Source organism: Protomyces lactucae-debilis (assembly GCF_002105105.1).
Source record: "Protomyces lactucae-debilis strain 12-1054 chromosome Unknown BCR37scaffold_2, whole genome shotgun sequence".
Classification (NCBI taxonomy): Eukaryota; Fungi; Ascomycota; class Taphrinomycetes; order Taphrinales; family Protomycetaceae; genus Protomyces; species Protomyces lactucae-debilis.
In genome coordinates, this window is record NW_024467994.1 from 537927 (window position 1) to 555692 (window position 17766).

At 50.2% G+C, this 17766-nt stretch overlaps 11 protein-coding genes across 11 annotated transcripts; 3 read left to right on the forward strand and 8 right to left on the reverse strand.

Moving 5' to 3' along the window:
• Window positions 1-131: 131 nt before the first annotated feature.
• Window positions 132-1850, forward strand: BCR37DRAFT_396640 (Mis12-Mtw1 protein family-domain-containing protein). The gene is made up of 2 exons (XM_040871712.1): window positions 132-360; window positions 413-1850. The coding sequence occupies exons 1-2, from the start codon at window positions 259-261 to the stop codon at window positions 1706-1708; spliced, it is 1398 nt and encodes a 465-aa protein (XP_040727893.1). The 5' UTR covers window positions 132-258; the 3' UTR covers window positions 1709-1850.
• A 20-nt stretch (window positions 1851-1870) lies between these two features.
• Window positions 1871-2419, forward strand: BCR37DRAFT_364182 (acyl-CoA-binding protein 1). Its single transcript, XM_040868251.1, has 4 exons — window positions 1871-2009; window positions 2052-2096; window positions 2149-2238; window positions 2328-2419. Exons 1-4 carry the CDS (start codon window positions 1977-1979, stop codon window positions 2409-2411), a joined length of 252 nt encoding a protein of 83 aa, XP_040727894.1. The 5' UTR covers window positions 1871-1976; the 3' UTR covers window positions 2412-2419.
• Window positions 2420-2810: 391 nt separating this feature from the next.
• Window positions 2811-3164, forward strand: BCR37DRAFT_354258 (acyl-CoA N-acyltransferase; the record flags this gene model as incomplete). Its single annotated transcript, XM_040868183.1, has 1 exon — window positions 2811-3164. A coding segment is annotated over one exon (354 nt), but the record flags the coding sequence as incomplete, so codon positions are not given.
• An 8-nt stretch (window positions 3165-3172) lies between these two features.
• BCR37DRAFT_343063 (CDC91 cell division cycle 91-like protein) lies at window positions 3173-4496 on the reverse strand (the record flags this gene model as incomplete). The annotated part of the gene is made up of 4 exons (XM_040867472.1): window positions 3173-3548; window positions 3587-4057; window positions 4096-4348; window positions 4388-4496. The coding sequence occupies 4 exons, from the start codon at window positions 4494-4496 to the stop codon at window positions 3173-3175; spliced, it is 1209 nt and encodes a 402-aa protein (XP_040727896.1).
• Window positions 4497-4646: 150 nt separating this feature from the next.
• On the reverse strand, window positions 4647-5831 carry BCR37DRAFT_411807 (uncharacterized protein; the record flags this gene model as incomplete). The annotated part of the gene is made up of 2 exons (XM_040872206.1): window positions 4647-5361; window positions 5475-5831. The coding sequence occupies 2 exons, from the start codon at window positions 5829-5831 to the stop codon at window positions 5044-5046; spliced, it is 675 nt and encodes a 224-aa protein (XP_040727897.1). The 3' UTR covers window positions 4647-5043.
• Window positions 5832-7417: 1586 nt separating this feature from the next.
• On the reverse strand, window positions 7418-9028 carry BCR37DRAFT_376402 (uncharacterized protein). The gene is made up of 3 exons (XM_040868590.1): window positions 8298-9028; window positions 7828-8253; window positions 7418-7780 (listed from the first exon to the last, which is right to left on the reverse strand). Exons 1-3 carry the CDS (start codon window positions 8622-8624, stop codon window positions 7601-7603), a joined length of 933 nt encoding a protein of 310 aa, XP_040727898.1. The 5' UTR covers window positions 8625-9028; the 3' UTR covers window positions 7418-7600.
• Window positions 9029-12523: 3495 nt separating this feature from the next.
• On the reverse strand, window positions 12524-13343 carry BCR37DRAFT_376405 (uncharacterized protein). The gene has a single exon (XM_040868591.1). It carries the CDS (start codon window positions 13067-13069, stop codon window positions 12743-12745), a length of 327 nt encoding a protein of 108 aa, XP_040727899.1. The 5' UTR covers window positions 13070-13343; the 3' UTR covers window positions 12524-12742.
• Window positions 12797-14375, reverse strand: BCR37DRAFT_142177 (uncharacterized protein). Its single transcript, XM_040866072.1, has one exon. The coding sequence runs from the start codon at window positions 14059-14061 to the stop codon at window positions 13216-13218; it is 846 nt and encodes a 281-aa protein (XP_040727900.1). The 5' UTR covers window positions 14062-14375; the 3' UTR covers window positions 12797-13215.
• On the reverse strand, window positions 14376-15675 carry BCR37DRAFT_142088 (Manganese/iron superoxide dismutase). Its single transcript, XM_040866071.1, has one exon. It carries the CDS (start codon window positions 15547-15549, stop codon window positions 14689-14691), a length of 861 nt encoding a protein of 286 aa, XP_040727901.1. The 5' UTR covers window positions 15550-15675; the 3' UTR covers window positions 14376-14688.
• A 235-nt stretch (window positions 15676-15910) lies between these two features.
• BCR37DRAFT_343076 (neuronal calcium sensor Ncs1-like protein) lies at window positions 15911-16483 on the reverse strand (the record flags this gene model as incomplete). Its single annotated transcript, XM_040867474.1, has 1 exon — window positions 15911-16483. The coding sequence occupies one exon, from the start codon at window positions 16481-16483 to the stop codon at window positions 15911-15913; it is 573 nt and encodes a 190-aa protein (XP_040727902.1).
• Window positions 16484-16926: 443 nt separating this feature from the next.
• On the reverse strand, window positions 16927-17733 carry BCR37DRAFT_335479 (t-SNARE; the record flags this gene model as incomplete). The annotated part of the gene is made up of 1 exon (XM_040867188.1): window positions 16927-17733. A coding segment is annotated over one exon (807 nt), but the record flags the coding sequence as incomplete, so codon positions are not given.
• Between the last annotated feature and the right edge of the window lie 33 nt (window positions 17734-17766).

Below are 17766 nucleotides of genomic sequence, written 5' to 3' on the forward strand. Positions count from 1 at the left end.
TAGCTTCTTCCATGATCTCAGCAGTATACCTGGCTACTAGTCTACTCTACTACGAGTCTATCGATTTGGTGCTGACACTTCAACGAGATGGAAATTGCAGATGGGAGCTGGCTGCCCAACAACAACAACAAGACACAACCACAAGACACATCCACTGCTGCTGCCACTGAGAACACACAGGGAACAGGGCCCGCCCTTAGAACAGCTTAGCCAGACAACGCAATCGCTGTATTACCATCTCTACTAGAGGAAGCTGCTATGGCGAAATCTGCCGCTGCCTCTGCGCGCACAACAAAGCGAAGCGCAAAAGACGATATGAGCAAGAAAGCCATCGTCGTCCCTTCCAAGAAGCGAAAGCAGGTACCTCTTTCTCCTCTCTTCATCCCCGAACATCCCACTGACCTGTATACAGCCGCAAAAAGCAGAATCAGACGAGGACGACGCCGGATTCGCGTTTACAAGACCAACAAAAGTCTCCAAGACCACAACGACCACCCAAGCGACGCGTTCTTCGCCGCGCAATCATGCGAAAAAGACAGGTCTACTAGATGACAATAAACCTGCAGGGTCAGCGACGCCGCGCTCATCCACCGTCGCGTCGGCCAAGAAGCAAAATAACAACAAATCTGCGCAAAAGGCAACCACATCCGCAACGGTCTTTGATGATCTTGCAAATGGCTCGGATAGTTTTATTGCCTTGCCAGTCAGTGATACACCCATCATCAGAAAAAATCAAGCATTACGACAGGGACTCGCAGTGGATAACAGTGGTCGTCGTCGATCGAGCTTATCCATGCGTGGGAAACGTGCTAGTTCAATGGGAAATGGTTTTAATAGCCAACCACACCCAGATGTCACACCGGCGGATTTCTACAAGCATATTGGTGTAGAGATGCCGGATCCAATACGAATGAAGCAATTACTGGGTTGGTGTGCGCGTCGAGCATTGGAAGAAAGCAAAACACCCACCAGCACAAAACAAACAGACTCGGCATTGCAGATTGAATTGATTGCGCGGACTATTGAGGAAGAGGTGCTTCGAGATTTGGCAGATGGGAAAATTACGACATCTTGGTATGGACGGCCACAGGAGGAGGAAGAGGCGCGGTTAGCTGGTGTTGGCCCAACCACCCGGCGTAAACTGCCGCATCCACAGAATGTTGCGAATGCCAAAAAGCTGGCAGAGATGGAAGCGCGGCTGGCCAAGTTGAAGATGGAAGAAGAAGCATGGGTGCGGCTACGGTCAAGTGGTCTTGCTACGCAAACAGAAGGCTTACCTGCCGATGCTGCTCTGCCAGCTGCAGCGACGGAAACAGGCGAGCGGTTCGCGAAATTGCCACAGCAAGACATGACTCATGCGACGGCAGATATTGATCTCGACTTGCTGACTGCTGCAGAAGCAGAGTTTGTCCATGCCGCCACGACCAGGCCCAACAGACCGCTTGCTGGTGCTAGCAAATTACAGGACGATCCGCGCGAAGAATGGCTGCAAAATGCTGAACAGACACTGGAATTTAACGTCGATGCATTCCGGCACCAACTGCATACGCGCGGACAATTCATCAAGGATGCAGATGAACAAGCTGGCAAGTTACTGGCGATTGCAGCTGAAGCACTTGTGAGACAGGAACAACGGGAGCGTGTGGATCAGGAAGGCAAAGGTGTCGGCATGATGGATATTCTCAAGGCCATCACCCGAACGAGCTAACTAGGGCCCTCTTCTTGTGTCAAACCTCATCCTTGTCTATACTTGTATCTCTCCATTTCCTTTCTAGGCAGCAGGCAGGCATTGCTAGGCATAGCATCGTGACCATGTCTTCTTGTACAGTACCTTGTAAACTATCACATGTATTTGCTTTGACTGGTTGAGTGTTTTGTAGTTCAACACTGTATTGGAAGCGTCATCGAAGCTGTGGGGATGGGAACAGCAACACCACAAAGCTACCCTTCAACATACCTCACCAGATATCAAAAAGATGAGCGCAGCATTCACCAAAGCAGCCGAAGAGGTATCAATCCTAATCTACTCAGGTCGCTGCTAACAGAACTAGGTCAAGAACCTCAGCAAGAAGCCAAGCAACACTGAATTGCTCGAGGTAACGCACTCCAAGCTGTAGAGAAGCGGGCTATGCGACTAACACACTTTAGCTCTACTCGCTCTACAAGCAAGCAACTGTGGGTGACAACACCACGCCCAAGCCTGGCATGTTCGACATGACCGGCAAGGCCAAGTGGACTGTAAGTCTCTATCCACCCAATCACGCTTGCAGACTCTGTGCTGCTCGCATGTGGGACGACCCAGTCAAGAGACTCAACTGACAGTATAGGCTTGGGAGGAGAAGAAGGGACTCTCAAAGGAGGACGCCGAGAAACAGTACATTGAATACGTTGAGAAGCTCAAGGCTGCATAATCGCAGGTCTTCACGCATATGTCTGTCTCGGGAGTCGTAGACTGTACCCTTAACCTCCTCAAATATACTTACTGATGTGCTGTGTCCATTGTGGTGATTCTACCTTTGAGTGCTACGACACATGCTATGACTATCGCTCTAGAAGAACCGTGGCTGGACGTCGACCCAGATACTGCATTGCTTCGATGGGAACGGCTCTTTAATGAGACTCGGACTGTGTTCCAAGACATGTGCCAACATAAGCTTTCATTCCTGCCAAAAGACATCAAACCATGCTTCGAGTCAGCCAATACAATCTCCGCAGCCATGTCAGAAGCGAGCTTCCGTCTGGTAGAGCGTAATCTGCGAGCCATGTATGTCAAGACTATCGGCTGGGAAGAGGACTTCAAACGGGCAGAGATGCTGGAACAGCCTACACGTTACATATTGCTACAACGTGGTAACTTGCTCGTTGCATTCCTCTCCATGCAGCTCGTCGACGAAGAAGGCGGATTCGTTCTCTACTGCTACGAAGTACAAGTAGATGACTCCCATCAAGGCCAAGGTCTGGGCAAATGGCTCATGGACGCCTTTCACTTGCTTGCACAACATCACAGGCTAGCACGCACCATGCTAACTTGTTTCTCATGCAATACGCGCGCTCTAGCATTCTACAAAGCACTTGGCTATGAGCTCGACAGCACAAGCCCTGAACCACGCAGACTCCGCAATAAGCTCATGCAACCAGACTACCAAATCCTAACACGAGTCTGCAAGCGAGACTAATCGGCCACTTGCGTGATTTCGCACTGCTTACCTCGATGTTGCGGGTTGAGCTGTTCCCATTCTTCTCTGAGCCAAGCAAAAACGATGTCTGTCAACAAGAGTCCCTGTGACAGATTCCAGACAAGCGTGATGGCGTAGAAAAAGTTGGCATTACCGGAACCTTGGTAGATCCAAAGATAGTGGAAGGCCGGGCCAAAGATGCAGCAGTAGAGAAGGGCAACGGCAATAACGAAGAGGTTGCGCGTGTGCTTGTATATCTGTGGGAAGAGTGGGAGGAGCGTCATGTAAAAAGCCGAGTCTGCAATCGATGGGTATGGCTTGAAGATGGCAATGATGCCAGAGAGCGTTACTGCAGCGAATAATGGGTCTCGTCTGTACGTTAGCATAATTTTGTACATGAGTCCCTTCACCTAAGTTTGATGCACATGGGCGCAACATAAATGACCAAGTGCAGCTGGAAGACACCCAGGAAGAATCTGCGAAAGTCTTCAAAGATTTCCGTGAAGAAGTACCACCAAAGACCGACATTGGGCGTCAGATCAGTAAAGAGGAAGAGCATACTCATTGATGCCGTCAAAAAGCGCCATGACCCAGTGTACAGGAAGCTGAAGATCAGGATGGTCATCAGGCTACCTACAAAGACTGTCAGGAATTTCCAAGGTGAGCTCTTGCGACTTGAGAGGTCCTTCACCAGTAGGAAAAGAGGCGGGAGCAATAGACATGGATAGAGTGAGAGATGAGTTGCGACCGCCAAGAGGAAAGCGCCACTCCCAACTTGCCCTTCCACAATCTGGGTCAGCGCTGCCATGACGGCAAGGCTTGAGAACAAGGCGCTCGATTTTGCAACACAAACCAAAATTGAGAACGGGTTCAGAGCCGAGCTGTTGTCAGCGATAGTTTGGTAGCAAGAAAGGTTTACATGATGCTGATTGCTTGCTGGGAGACTTGCAAGTCAGGAGGCGTTTGTTGCTTGATGTAGTTGGATGAAGCCAATTGGAGGACCATCCAGGATGTCAAGACATCACTGATGCTGTAAAATAAGTTCTCCATCAGTCTTGCTGCTGGTAATTGCCGAAACAATGATAGCATCGCTAAAAGTATGGGCGCCTGATTGAAGACACCGCCATCATAGGGATTGATACCGTTTGCATGCAAAAATAGACCCTCATTGACTGAGTGTTAGAGCTGATAGGTTTTGTAGAGCATCATACGTCGCTTGGAAGAGGCGACCGGCGCGGAGATCTCGACTCGGTCAGCTAGGAGACCTGGCAACGCTGTCCATTGAAGCAAACAGAAGCGAAGGACAACAGCCAGCAGCATTACTCTGTAAGCATCTTGGCCTATCCGCCGTGGCATAGAGCCAGGAAATGAGAGCTGAAGCCTTGAAGCTAGCGAGTTGCGGTAGATGTCCAGCGTTGTGTTGTTCGATTTGTTCATGGCGCCGCTTGGTGAAATTCCACGTACGCGGCTACTACACACGACCATGGCCATCATCTGCTGCTGACAGGTCGTTCTACTATGCTGGCAGCTTGTGCATCGAATAGCATCGATTGGCTCCAACACTTGCTATTGAATATGCTGAAAAGAACTATGGGTGACTGCAAATAGGGACCGCTCCGGACACCATGCTGGATGCCATTTCCCAGACAAGTCGAGGTCTGAAATGTGTTTTGACTGCAATGAGCACACTATGTTTCTACTGCGAAGTAGCGCTGCGATAGCGCGCTGTGCTATGCTTTGATGTTGCTCAGAGGAGGAAGGAATGCAAGGTCATCGACCACCTTTGCAGACAAATGGATTAATACGAGCGCATTGCAGCTGTAGCTTCCAACTCCTCAAGCGTGTTTCAGGTTTAGTTATAGTGATGCTATGTGGAATACGATAACGATCTGGACGACATGCTGAAGTCGTTGTAGCGCTCGATATCTAGACAGAAGAGTGGCTGATCGGCATTCCACTCAATTGGAAGGACGATTAAGCAGGCATTTGGTCCAAGGTGTTGCTCAATCTCATGCGTTGATAAGTCGGCACGGTTCCCCGTCAAACACTTCGAACTGCTTGAAAACAGCTGTCGTTCTTGTTCAGCCGAAATGGGAGTGTCGCGGAGTAATGAGCGGCGCAAATTTGAGAAACAAGGGCCGTGCTTGGAGGAGAGCGCAAAGCATTCAATTCCAATGTTCCAAACCTGTTGCCAGCGCGGTCGAGGACGACTGCCAAGAGCTAGTGTATCAGCACAAGATAAGTCTAGGCGCTCGCAAAGCAATTGTAGATGAGGAGAGAGCGCGCTCTTCGACTTACCAATAACGAGTCGGTGCCGGCCGTTTGACTCAAGTCTGTACACTGATGACTGAACTGATGAGGTCCGAAGCCACGATGAAGAAACAGCGGGCCAGTAGATCTAGCAACCAAAGACCAATCATTGATCAACTGTCTATTGTCAATGCGGTATGACTTTATTGTGTCAAGATCCAAAAGAAGCTCGGCAGCGGCAACAGCTTGGCCATCTGGTACAGTACATTTGAGCTTGAGAAATGATTTCGGTTCCAAAACTTCGACCAACACATCACCCACTGTCTTCGGCCATATTTTGGGTGATGTCGAATGGCACAACATGTTGCCGTCGAGCCCCTTATTGCCCTTGTCACCAGCTGGCATTGGCAGATACCAAGATTTGCAATAATACAGGATTGGTCTAGTTTTCTCCAACCTGAACTGGGCAGTCACCCAGAGTTGGTCGCCGGGAGGCCTGATCTTGCTATCCTTTAGAGTCTTAAAGACGCGCTATCCTGGGTCAGTCACCATGCTGCGCGTCAGATCAACTCACGTAGTAAATGAGGCCTTTATCGAGATGCGAAGCACAGTCTCCTAGGCTTGCGCCGTCGATATATTCAGGGTTACCCTAAGAAGCCCAGTCGACGTTCTTCGAACGACGGATGTCCTTGCGGTCAAACTCCCCATAATCTTGTCCCATACAACCACAGTAGATCTTTTCAGGCATGTCATCTGGCGAGATCTCCTTGGGCCCTTCATGTGGGTCTTTTACAGAGGTGGCTTGCTTCGTTAGCAAATACAGCAACGGGAAAACTGAATCAGAGGAGTACTCACTCCTTTGGAGACTGTCGCCGTAATGGCGAGTAGAAAACCTAGCGCAAGGAAGCTAGCACAGCCCATCATTGGTTTCAGCGTCAGTGTCTTGAGGTATGTGGGTGCAGAGAGGCGTGCTGGGGCGATCTGCTTTCATGGGTCTGTGCTGATCCGAAATATTCAGGGGTAAAGCTCGAAAAACGTGGCAAGTAACGTTTGTTTGCGAAAGCGTGATCGACCTTTGAGCGCGGAAGCGGAAGATGAGCCACATGACCTTCACATGAAGGACGATTGAGGAGTGTCCCTGACGACCAGGAACTGTGCATCAAAGATGGTATCTCCATATACACATGTCTCCCTAAATGTTCGCAAGTTTGACATGGACGTCTTGATTGTCAACATAGAAGCAGGCACCTAGCTGATGCATCGGACCAACTATCTCTCAATGGTCAGAAGTGCCGAAGTAGATACTCGCTCGTCAGAACAGCGAAGACTTGACATCACAAAGACTCATAAGCTTACGGGACGGCATATACCACATTGCCAAGTCGGGCTGTAGCCTTCTGTTGAGCAGTCTAGCATCCACTCGCGTGGGTGTGACTGCTATTGCATCTCTCTGCCGCATATCGCGTGCTTTCACGTGATGGGCATCCCTTATTCCATCTTATAGGGAGCATGAGCCTCTACTCTGATCCTTATCCGTAACAATCCTATTTGCACTATCTCGGTTGCTTGAGTCAGACGCCTTCACAGGCACGTCATCACTAGCACTACGTCCACCCCGATTACCTTCAGCTGCCATTGATGTCTTGACGAGCCGACGAAACAGCACAAGGAATTACCAAGACCTGGACCGGTCTTCGGCTTCCGAATTGTGCAGCAGCAACCCGCATGTCAACAATGTCGCATAAGCGCCATCAGACTTTGGCGGCGAAGCTGAATCTGTGCAGGTAGGCAGCAGTTTCCGGACAGAGGACTCCGGACTCCACAGCTCATACCGTGAATGTCTGTCTCACAGCCTTGAGGGGAATGTCCAAGCTTTCCACATGTACAGTGTGTACTCACGCGTATGTCGGGCTGGAACGCGAATCCATCAGCCGGAGACGACTACCATGCAATATTCAGATATTATGCCTCGAACAATAACTCTCAACCAAGGAAATATCGAATGTTAGGTCTATGAAGATCGTGAAGTGACGAGAACTTGGGGCGAAAGGTTGTAATGTAATATGATTTGATGACTTGGATGTTGTCAAGCTTGAAAGTAAGAATGCGCCTTGCTCTTGTGCCAGCAATTGCAAGACCCTCGAAGAATGCTTGGGTTCTTCAAGGTGACTTAATTAGGATATAACCTTGCACGATTCAGGCTTCGTGGGCAATTGCCCAATGGGAAAGGCGAAAGCCGTGCAGAGGATCCCCGGAAAGTTTCTTGGTTGACTGTTCATTTCATGCAGAGCATAAAACCAAACACTGTACGGTTTTGCTTTCGAATCATCCGGGATACGTTGGATGGTCTTAAGCTGGTATAATGTCAGCGAGCTTCAGAAAGTTCCCAAGGCAGACTTACCACATAGCCAGTTCCGATCTTGCCCTTGCAGAGTCCTTGGTATTCTAGCATATCTTTTGTAGTTGTCTTATCGACCATTGTCCAGACAGGTTCCTGATTGAATCCGTCAATCCAAAAGTCTTGGACTTGTTTGGGAGAAAAGGCGATTCTTTTCCCTGAGAGGTCGTTCCTTGGGCAATCGATCGACCTGAACTTGAAGTCGCCATTTCGTTGCGGCCAGACGTCTCTGACAAAGGCGGGCCAGTTCTCAGGCTTGCGATTCATGCACTTAAGGATTTCGACATGGAAACCGTTTTCTTCGAGCGACCATGGCTGGAACGAGTGGTGGCAGAGTTTGTAGGTTTTGCCATTGTCCCCTTTCCAACCGTAGTTAGTCAAGATGCCGCGGAAGTCACGTGCACCATGCAGGGTAATGTTCAACTCCAGCTGAGGCAATTAGTATTTGTTTCGAAGATGAATGGAGAACTGACCACTGCCCATTGCCCTCCCTTTTCATTGATGCACACCCCTTGCAGTGCCACGTCCGGCGTCGCTGGCCCCTTTCCGTCCGCATTAAAAACTTCCCAGCCCACAGACGTTGCTTCCAGAATTTGCTTGCGCTCGATAGTCTCTTCCATTCCATACCCACCACAGTAAAGGGCATCATGGTCTGTTGCTCCTGCAGGCAGAGCCCAAATACCTGCGGAAGCGTGAGTGGCGGCAGGAGAATGGTGCGCGTGTCGATGACCACGCTTGCCCACTGCAGATGTCTTGACTGCTGCCAAAGTGAGAAGAACGAGACTCTGGTGCCAAAACATGATGAGTCAGTGTGTTTCTGCGATGGGCGAGCAGGCCCTTAAGTACTGGGACTTAGCTGCACAACATGTGCTTGCCAAGACTAATTTCCAAGCTTGGGCGGGAGCAGTCTTGTTTGTTGAGAATTCAGGGGTTACATGCACATATGCATACTATTGGTGCGCATGGATTAGCTTGGCATGGTTTGCGGCCCGCAATTGACCGACAAGCACGACTGGCTTTTGCATGCAAGTGCATGACCCAAATCCTTGCCCGAAAACGAGATGAGCAAAATCCTTCAGTAGCTTGAGATTTGTTGGGCGGAAAAGTGTGAGGAATAGAAAGACTCGCGACTCGCGAGCCAGGCAAAGCACATTTTGATCTACATAACTTTGACGTGTTGGATGAGCATGTTAGGAATTCAAGTGCATCCCCTGATCACTTGCTTCCGCTGTTATCTCTCTGCCACGTCAGCGCTCATGCACGTGACCTTTAGTTTAGTCTTAGCTGGCAAGAGTGCTATACTCTTGTCCCCTATTCGAATCAAGTCTTATCTGCAGCTGCCCTGCGTGCCTGTGTCTATCACCTACGACTACAGCCTCGCATATCCGCCAATCTCGATTAGGTTATGAGCACTGTTGCTATGCAGCAAGACGCTACTGCTTCGGGTCAACGTTCCGGCCCGTCTAGCAACGCGGTATTAAGGAACACCAAGAGGATCAGCAATGGCCTAAGTGCTTGGAAGGATGAGCTGCTGCTTGTCGCTCAGCAGGCTGGCGTTGAGACTTACATCTTTCAGGAGATACACGCACGCCGCGTCAAAGCAGCAATACGCTGCGCAGACGCCATGCAGAAGGCCGACGAAGACGCTGAGGCCCGTATCGCCGCTCTCGAAGCCCTCATGAAAGATGACAAGCTTAAGGCCCCAAAAGCCTATAGCGCCCCCTCGACTCGCTCCAAGTCCAAATCGATGGAGGAGGAATCAAGCGAGGATGAAAGCACAAAGCCTTACACTGGTCCGTGCTACATCAACTCTGAGGGGTATCTTGCACCTGCGACCTTTGAAGAATGGTCGCATCTTGAACCAACTTGGGACAAGAACAGCAAGGCGCTTTTCTTGCTGAAAGGAGGTCTCGACAGGTCTGACCTGGAAGCAATCAAAGACATCGCAGTCGCCTGCGTTGCTTTCAAGACTGTCTTGTCTCGACACAAGCAGCCTGACACTTTGCGAAAGTTGCAATTGGTCACGAAGCTCAATAAGCTCTCTTTGCCTCCTGGCAATACCACATCTTCAGCTATTGAGACCCTGATGGTGGACGTTCAAGCCACCATTGCCCAGTTGCGCAGCCTTGATCCCACCGGCAAGACGTTTGACGAAGACATGGAAATTGCCATGATCTACGCCAAACTCCCAGGCGATTTGCAGGACCTCACGCTGCACACACTCTCCTCGGATGGACCACACTCTATCCGCAGTTTTGTGCAGCAAGTGCGCTTCAAGATACAGTCGGATGACTATCTCAAGACGCACGGCAAGCACAAGTCTCTGGCAGACTCAGCCGCTGACGCTTCCCAAACCCTTTACCAATCATCAACGGAAAAAGGGATGCTCGCTCAAGAGCATAAGTCTCAATTGAAGCAGAAGTCTTCAAAGAAGCCGAGGAAAAGGCATTCTCTTCACAAGCCTTCATCTGAGACGAAGCAAAGTAGCCCTCCAATTGAATCAAAATCACAGTCTGAGGGCAAGCCAAATCCCAACACGGCATACTTTGCTCGCGAAACAACCCTAGCTGAACGTAGCTGGGTGATCGACTCCGGTGCCACGTCGCATATGACACCGTCGCAAGAGTTGATCTCTGATCTCTCTCATGATGCTTCCATTAGCATCACGTCCGCCAATGGCGAAGAGATGATCTCCGCTGGTTTTGGGCATGCTGCATTTGCCGTGCCAGATCAAACCAGCTTGGTGCCCTTGTCCAAAGTTTGGCATGTGCCAAATCTCACTGAACATCTTTTATCAGTGAGCGCACTCAATGAGGACGGTTTTGACGTACTGTTCTCGGCCAAACATGGACCAGCCCTCCTCAAAGACAGTGTTGTCGTCGCTACTGGCAGGCGTGTCGGTAAAGGCTTTGTCCTAGACGGCACAATTGCTAAAGTCCAGCCTCAGGCAAGTGAGTTTGCCCTTTTCACAAAGGAAAAGGCACCGACGGATGCCCTTGAGTGGCACCGACGACTTTGCCATATGTCCATCAAGGACATGAAACGACTTTCGAAGTCTGTCGACGGATTTCCCGACGATCTGGTCTACCCGGAATACTTCGATTGCTCTGGCTGTGCAGCTGGAAAGAGCAAGCGCTCGAGCTTTCCCTCTGTGGCAAATTCTGCCACTCAGCGGCTTGACATAGTCCACATTGATGTTGCTGGACCAATGCGCACCAATTCTATCAATGATGCACGATATTTTCTCATCATTGTTGACGGGTTTTCCAAGTACGTTTGGGCGTACATGCTGAAAGATGTCACTGCAGACACCGTCTGTAACATCTACAAAGCTTGGGAAACTGTTGCCACCAATCACGTTGGCGACAAAGTCAAAATTGTTCGCTCTGATGGAGGTAACGAGTTCAAGGGGAGCTTTCGCCAGCACCTCATTACGCAAGGCACCACTCACCAAACAACTGTTCCGCATACGCCTGAGCAGAATGGTGTTGCAGAGCGCCACATTCGCACTGTTGTCGAAAAGGCTCGCTCATCGCTTCTTGATGAGACGGTTGGTCCTCTCCCGCGCAATTTATGGGCTGAGTTGACCTCCACAGCCGTCTACGCCATCAATCGTTCGCCTCATACTGGTCTCGACAAGACGCCATACGAACTGTGGTATGGCAAACGACCAGATTGCTCGCATATGAGGACTCCTGGTACCATTTGCTGGTCACACAACAACGGCGTATACACTCTCGATCAATCCACCTATATTGAATCGATCGCCACCGACCACGGCTTAGCCAACTGCCATCCAAGGCACCTGCCAGCCAGTGTCGGCACCATTCTCACCACTGACGGCACTACCCACCAGCCGACTGACGACCAGCCGGCCAACAAAACTGCTTACCAATCCATTGTTGGGGAGCTTCAGTGGATAGCCATCTCGACCAGACCCGATGTTGCCTATATTGTCGGTGTTCTAGGTCGTTTCTCTGCCAAGCCGACTACTTCTCACATGAAGTTGGCTCGTGGCGTCCTCGCGTACCTGTTCACGACTCGCAATTTGCGACTGCGATACGACGGAAACGACGAGTTTGCTGGGTACTCTGACTCTGACTACTCAGGGTGCCTGGATACAAGGAAGAGCACATCTGGCTATGTGTTCATGCTTGGGGGAGCTGCAATCACCTGGCAGTCAAAGCGCCAAAACATTGTTGCCACATCGACCATGGAAGCCGAATATATTGGCCTCTCCAACGCGTCAAAAGAGGCTCTCTGGCTGCGCGAGCTCATGCTCGGCATCAAGATCAGCAATGTGCTCAACTCCGACGGTTCCATCAATTTATTTGGGGACAATCAGGCTGCGCTGAAGTTGGCACACAATCCTGTGTTTCACGCCAAGAGTAAGCACATCGAAGTGAAGTACCATCACACTCGATCCCTGATTGAGCAAGGCAAGATCAAGCTACACTACGTCGGCACAAAACTGCAAAAAGCCGATCTCCTTACCAAGCTCCTTCCACGTCCTGCATTGGAGACGCAACGACTGCTTCTCGGCCTCGTCTAAGCACTTCGCTTTATCGAGATAGAGGGAGTGTTAGGAATTCAAGTGCATCCCCTGATCACTTGCTTCCGCTGTTATCTCTCTGCCACGTCAGCGCTCATGCACGTGACCTTTAGTTTAGTCTTAGCTGGCAAGAGTGCTATACTCTTGTCCCCTATTCGAATCAAGTCTTATCTGCAGCTGCCCTGCGTGCCTGTGTCTATCACCTACGACTACAGCCTCGCATATCCGCCAATCTCGACTAGAGCAAGTCAGAGCATTGGACAAGCGCTGCTGCATTGGGCAATAGCAGTTTTGCGGAATCCCACCGGGTCCCCTAGATTCACAATGGTCTCCTGACGAGGCTCTCGTGATCCAAGTCTCCGATTGTTATTTCTTGGCAAAGTGGACCTCAAGAGACGAAGCCCACTTTGTACACAGCTGGTTCAACAGATCAGGCTGAGAGTAAAGCTCTATTCTTCTAGGGAATAGTCGATGGATGTGCATGCGTAAAAGCGCAGCTGTGACCCGTAAGTGAACAGCAGGAAAATTGCAAAGATAATCGAAACCCCTAATGAAATGTGGTTGACAATTAATAAAAGGAGTCAGAGAGCTCGACAGTAAAATGAACAGCTCTGTTTTGGGGAAAGATCTTGTAAGCCTGGCTAAGGAAGCCAGCACAGTAGAGTGTAGGTCAACCTGTGAAAGGAGAAACATCAATGGTCAATGGACCGTATCCGAGTGGACCACAAGACGACTCGTATTACTAATTGAGTTGACAGGGCCCAGTTGGAGTTTCTGCCTGCTCAAAGGGCCAGTACCACACTGCACACAGGGTCGAGGGGAAGAAGTGTGTCGTGGGGTCATATTTGTCGGTAGCGTATGCCCGGATGTTGGCATTGTTGTAAATACCCTTGAGCTAGAAAGTCAGCAAAGATGACACCAAGGGAGAGACAAACTAGATAGAGCCGTCCTTCAATTCCACGACACTTTTCAGTGATTTCATACTCATAGTCTTTGTTAGGACCTATCCTAACCCATTGTGGTTCAACAGAGTCATCCAGGGTAGTCATGCCCAATTCATGTCGTTGGATTACAATCGGCGTTCCATCAAGCGATGGGCACGTCAAACTCTTGAACTGGAAGGATGGGAAGCGGGTGGCGTTTCTGGGCCACAAGTCGCCCATCAGACTGGGGAACCGATGCGGACCTTTGGCTTCGATACACCTGAGGAGTGGCGTTTCTGGATCATCGTCTGACGTGTCCACAGGTACAAAGTTTGAGTGGCAGTACCTCAGCTTTTCCTTGCCTGTTCCATGGCCAATAACCGTGAAAACCCCCGAATTCTTGATCGACAGCTTAATCTGAGTTGTCAGCATGATACCTTGATTGTGCAATAGTCTCACCTTGTGATAATCTCCAGGACCGACAGTCATACAGTGGCTTCGCAGATGTATTTCTGGTAAGAGGATTTTCTCCCATCCGTTCGTCGATGCTGCTTCCATCTGCGCTTTTGTCAAATTGTAGTTGTAGCCAAAACCACCACAGTTCAACGTAGGAGGGACGTCGATTGGCAAGTGCCATCGTTTGACTGTCATTTCCTGCTTGAGGTCTTCTGGCGTTCGCTTTGCGTGAGTGTGACCTGAGGTTGTTGAATGAGCGTGAAGGGCCGGCAAGACCAACAGAAAGAGCGCCTGTGGCCAACGCATAGTTGTTGGTCGCGACGATGCCGCCTGCGCGGACTAGAGCCCCTTTAAGTATATTCGCTCCTGGGGGCCATGATGTGCGAATGGCCATCGACCATGATCGACTAAATTGGGCCCATTTGTTTGTTCCTCGCAAATGCTCGATACAAAGCAAAGATGCTGGTGTTGACGTGCTGCATTCCCTCTCCTGAATAATGGCAGACAAGAAGTCTTGGGCTCGCACTCCGTGTTCTAGAGCTTTGCGCGTGGTGTACGTGGTTTGTCAATGTCATGTCATCTGCAGAGCACTCGGCGACCATTGCAAGTGATCCGATTTCATGGAAAGCATAGTAGTATTGAGACTGAGAGCTTTCCTCCCGTCCACCTGCAGCTGCAGCTTTGTTCATTCAGCAAATAAATAAAGGCCACATGCTGCTCTCAGCGCAGGTAGCATGTGTGACATGCGGTGGCCTCACGCGTGGTTCTGCTTTTGCTGCGCCGGCAAGTTTGGCAGTCCACTTTGGTGATGCCTGGACGCAGATCACTAACATTGTATTAGAGCCCAGTCAATATTGCCTATTTGGCTGTGACTGTATGCTAGATGTCTATTCTCAGTGCAAGCTCGAATGCGACGAATGCCAAAAGCAAAACTTAGCCTAGGTGCGCCGTTGCTCCAGATCCACTACGCTGAGCCTCCGTCATACGATCCGTGACAGTCTTCCAATCGAGTGTCTTGATCCATTGTTCCACATACGCCTGTTTACCAGCAACACCATAGTCTGCTAGGTAAGAATGCTCCCAAACACTCAAACACGCCACAGGCACGAGATCCAGACTACGCTTGACATTTGTGTACAAGCTGTATTTGCTCTCCTCTGCAGTCTTGTTGGCACTCGCTTGTGAGCTTGGTGCAAGACCCGTATTAGGGTCGACATTGCGCAAGTTTTTCAAATCAAATGGGGTTCCTGCATTGTAGGTTGCCAAGACGCGCAAACGGTCCTGTTCATCCAACACAAGCCAGATCCAGCCGCTTCCAATCATGGCATTGGCTGTTGCTGCGAAATGCTCACCGAGTCCTTCGGCTGTCATACCACTTGCTTGTAGCATCAGTCGCATGGCTTTGGGGATGGTATGCTGATCACTCGGTTGATTGTCTCGTTGCTTCAACTGTGCGACATTCAGAGCATCAAAGTAGAAATGATTGCTGAACGCCTGTGCAGCGTAATTGTGAAGAGCAGCGAGTTCTGGCTTTCGACTTGTTTGTGCAATGACGTTGATGAGTGGCATGCTTTCATAGTCGGTATCGACGGAAAGTCTGTTAAGATTCTCAACGACGTGCGCTTGATAATCTGTCCAGGCTTGCTTGTAGCCTGATGCAGAGTATAGCGGCTCAAATCCTTCTTGACCATCTGCTGACGTCGCTAAACGGAGTTGCGGGACGCTGTGAAGGAGCCTTCTCCGGAACGATGAGGCCTGTGAGCATGCTCTGAGGGTAGGCTGTATCCGCTGCATCCTCTTGCTCGCTGCTGTGTCTAGCTACAGATCTCTGCTGCTTAAGCTGGTTCTTGGTCTTGTTCTTGGTCGTCGCCAGAACAAAAAATCAAGACACGTGCAGTCCAAGGAAGCCAGGAACCAAAACCAAGAGTGAGCCTGGTGGAATAGTAGCAAAGGGCTTGTGGCATATAGAAGGGGCTACAGTCAGTTGCTAGTGTACTATGGCTGTAGGCTTCAGTGGCCATCGATAAAAAATGTCATCAGATACCAGGTCGTATGTCTGCTTCGAACGTGAGAATCACTGCAATCAATCTTCGTATGACCTGAGCCAGCAGCATCAGATAGACTCGAAAGAATGCAGAGAAATGAGCGGGAGACTCTAGACCAAATCCTGGTACAAGTTGAGAGCCGCACAAATGGTCGGGTCTCTCTTTGAGCCTTCCCTAAACTCTTCAAGGGTCAACTCACCATCCTTGTTCTTATCCATCATGCCAAAGATCTTGGTGACGCGCTTCTCTGGCGTATCTTCATCTTCTGGCAGCTTGACCATACTGCCCACCATCTTGTAGATGGCTTCGACAATCTTCAGCATCTCATCGTAGGTGATGAAGCCGTTATTGTCAATATCATACAGCTGGAAGGCCCAAATGAGCTTCTCATCCATCTCTCCACGCGATGTGACAGACAGCGCACAGATGAACTCCTTGAAATCAATTGTTCCATTCTTGTCATTGTCAAAGACATTGAAGACGTAATCCGCAAAACTGCTCGGGTCGCCAAAGGGGAAGAATTGCTTGTAAATCTTTTGAAACTCCTCTTTAGTGAGTTGTCCACTTGGGCAGTCCTTGAGGAAGCCCTTGTACCACTGATTGAGCTCTTTGCGGTTGAAGTAGGTTTGCTTCTGCAGCGCAACGAGGTCGTCGTGCGAGAGCTTTGATTTGCCTTGACCCATGTTGACTGTGTATATGCGCCTGAGAAGTGTTGTATATGAGATGATTGCCTAGATGGGTAGACTAGAGGGCGCAAAGGTTGCTGGAAAAAGAGCAAGCGGGAGCCCGATGACGCAGCAGGCCTTGGTAGTAGTAGCACGCTTCAAATAGAAATCGCAAAAAGGCTGGAGTTGATTTGTAGGTCGCAGGAGGGGTGTTTAGTAGTGAGGGCCTTGCTTCTGTATGCAAAGGGCCCTTGATGCTGATGAGTCGTGGTGGACAAGGCTGGGGAGGATGCTTCGTCTTGGCTCTGGCTCAGCCTCAATCCAGTCCACACGCCAGATGGGATGCAACAGGGAGCATATAATATATATATGTACATGTACACTGGCTAACAGGATAGTAGCGCCATCTGCTGGCTACAGAGCAATGAGGGCACTCTATTCTACAGACACACTCACCCAATCACCACAGACAAGATCACAATGGTCAGAATAACCCCCAGGATCATCAACAGGCATAGCATCCGGTTCCGAGACTTGCGCTGGTATCGCTGCGCCTTGGCCAGCTCCGTAGAAGCCATCTGTGTCTGCACCGCCGTGTTGTCCACGTTCGCCTCTATCGAATCCACCAGATCACCCTGTTGATGCACCATTGTCCCCAAATCGCGGAAAATCTCATTCAGTTCCGTGATGCCCTGCTCGATATTCTGGATTTCACTCTCTCGTTCCTCAATGAGAGACTCGTTGAACTGAATCTCATTATTGTCTAGCAGTCTTGGCGCCGCTTGAACTTGTTGTTGTAGCTGCTGCTGCGTCACACCATCTTCCTGTAGCGCTTCAGAGTCCTCTATTGCCTGCTTTGCCGTGTTGACATACGTCTGCTGGTACTCCTGCGCCTTCCGCTGTACCTCCTGGAAACTCGCAATAGCAATCGCAAAGTCCTTGCGCATCTTACTCTTTGCAAAGCGCGCCGCACTCCCACCAACGTCCGCCTCCTCCATCGCTTCTAGTTCCTTATACGCATCGCTCGCTTGCTTGACTTGCTCACGCGTTGTTTCAAGGAGCGTATGAAGTGTCGTTCGAGACTGTGCCGTATCGCGCTTCCCTGTCTGTAGCTGCCGATTGATTTGCGTCACATTGCTGGTGATTTGAAAGATGCGCCGAGAGAGCGCATTGGTCTGTTTCGCAAAAGCGCTGGGTGTGCCTGTGTTGCCGCTGCCTGTGCGACTGTTGCTGCCGCCTCTGCCTGATTCTAGATCATTGAAGGACATGGCTATTCGTCGTTGTCTGTGGTGTCTAGTAGG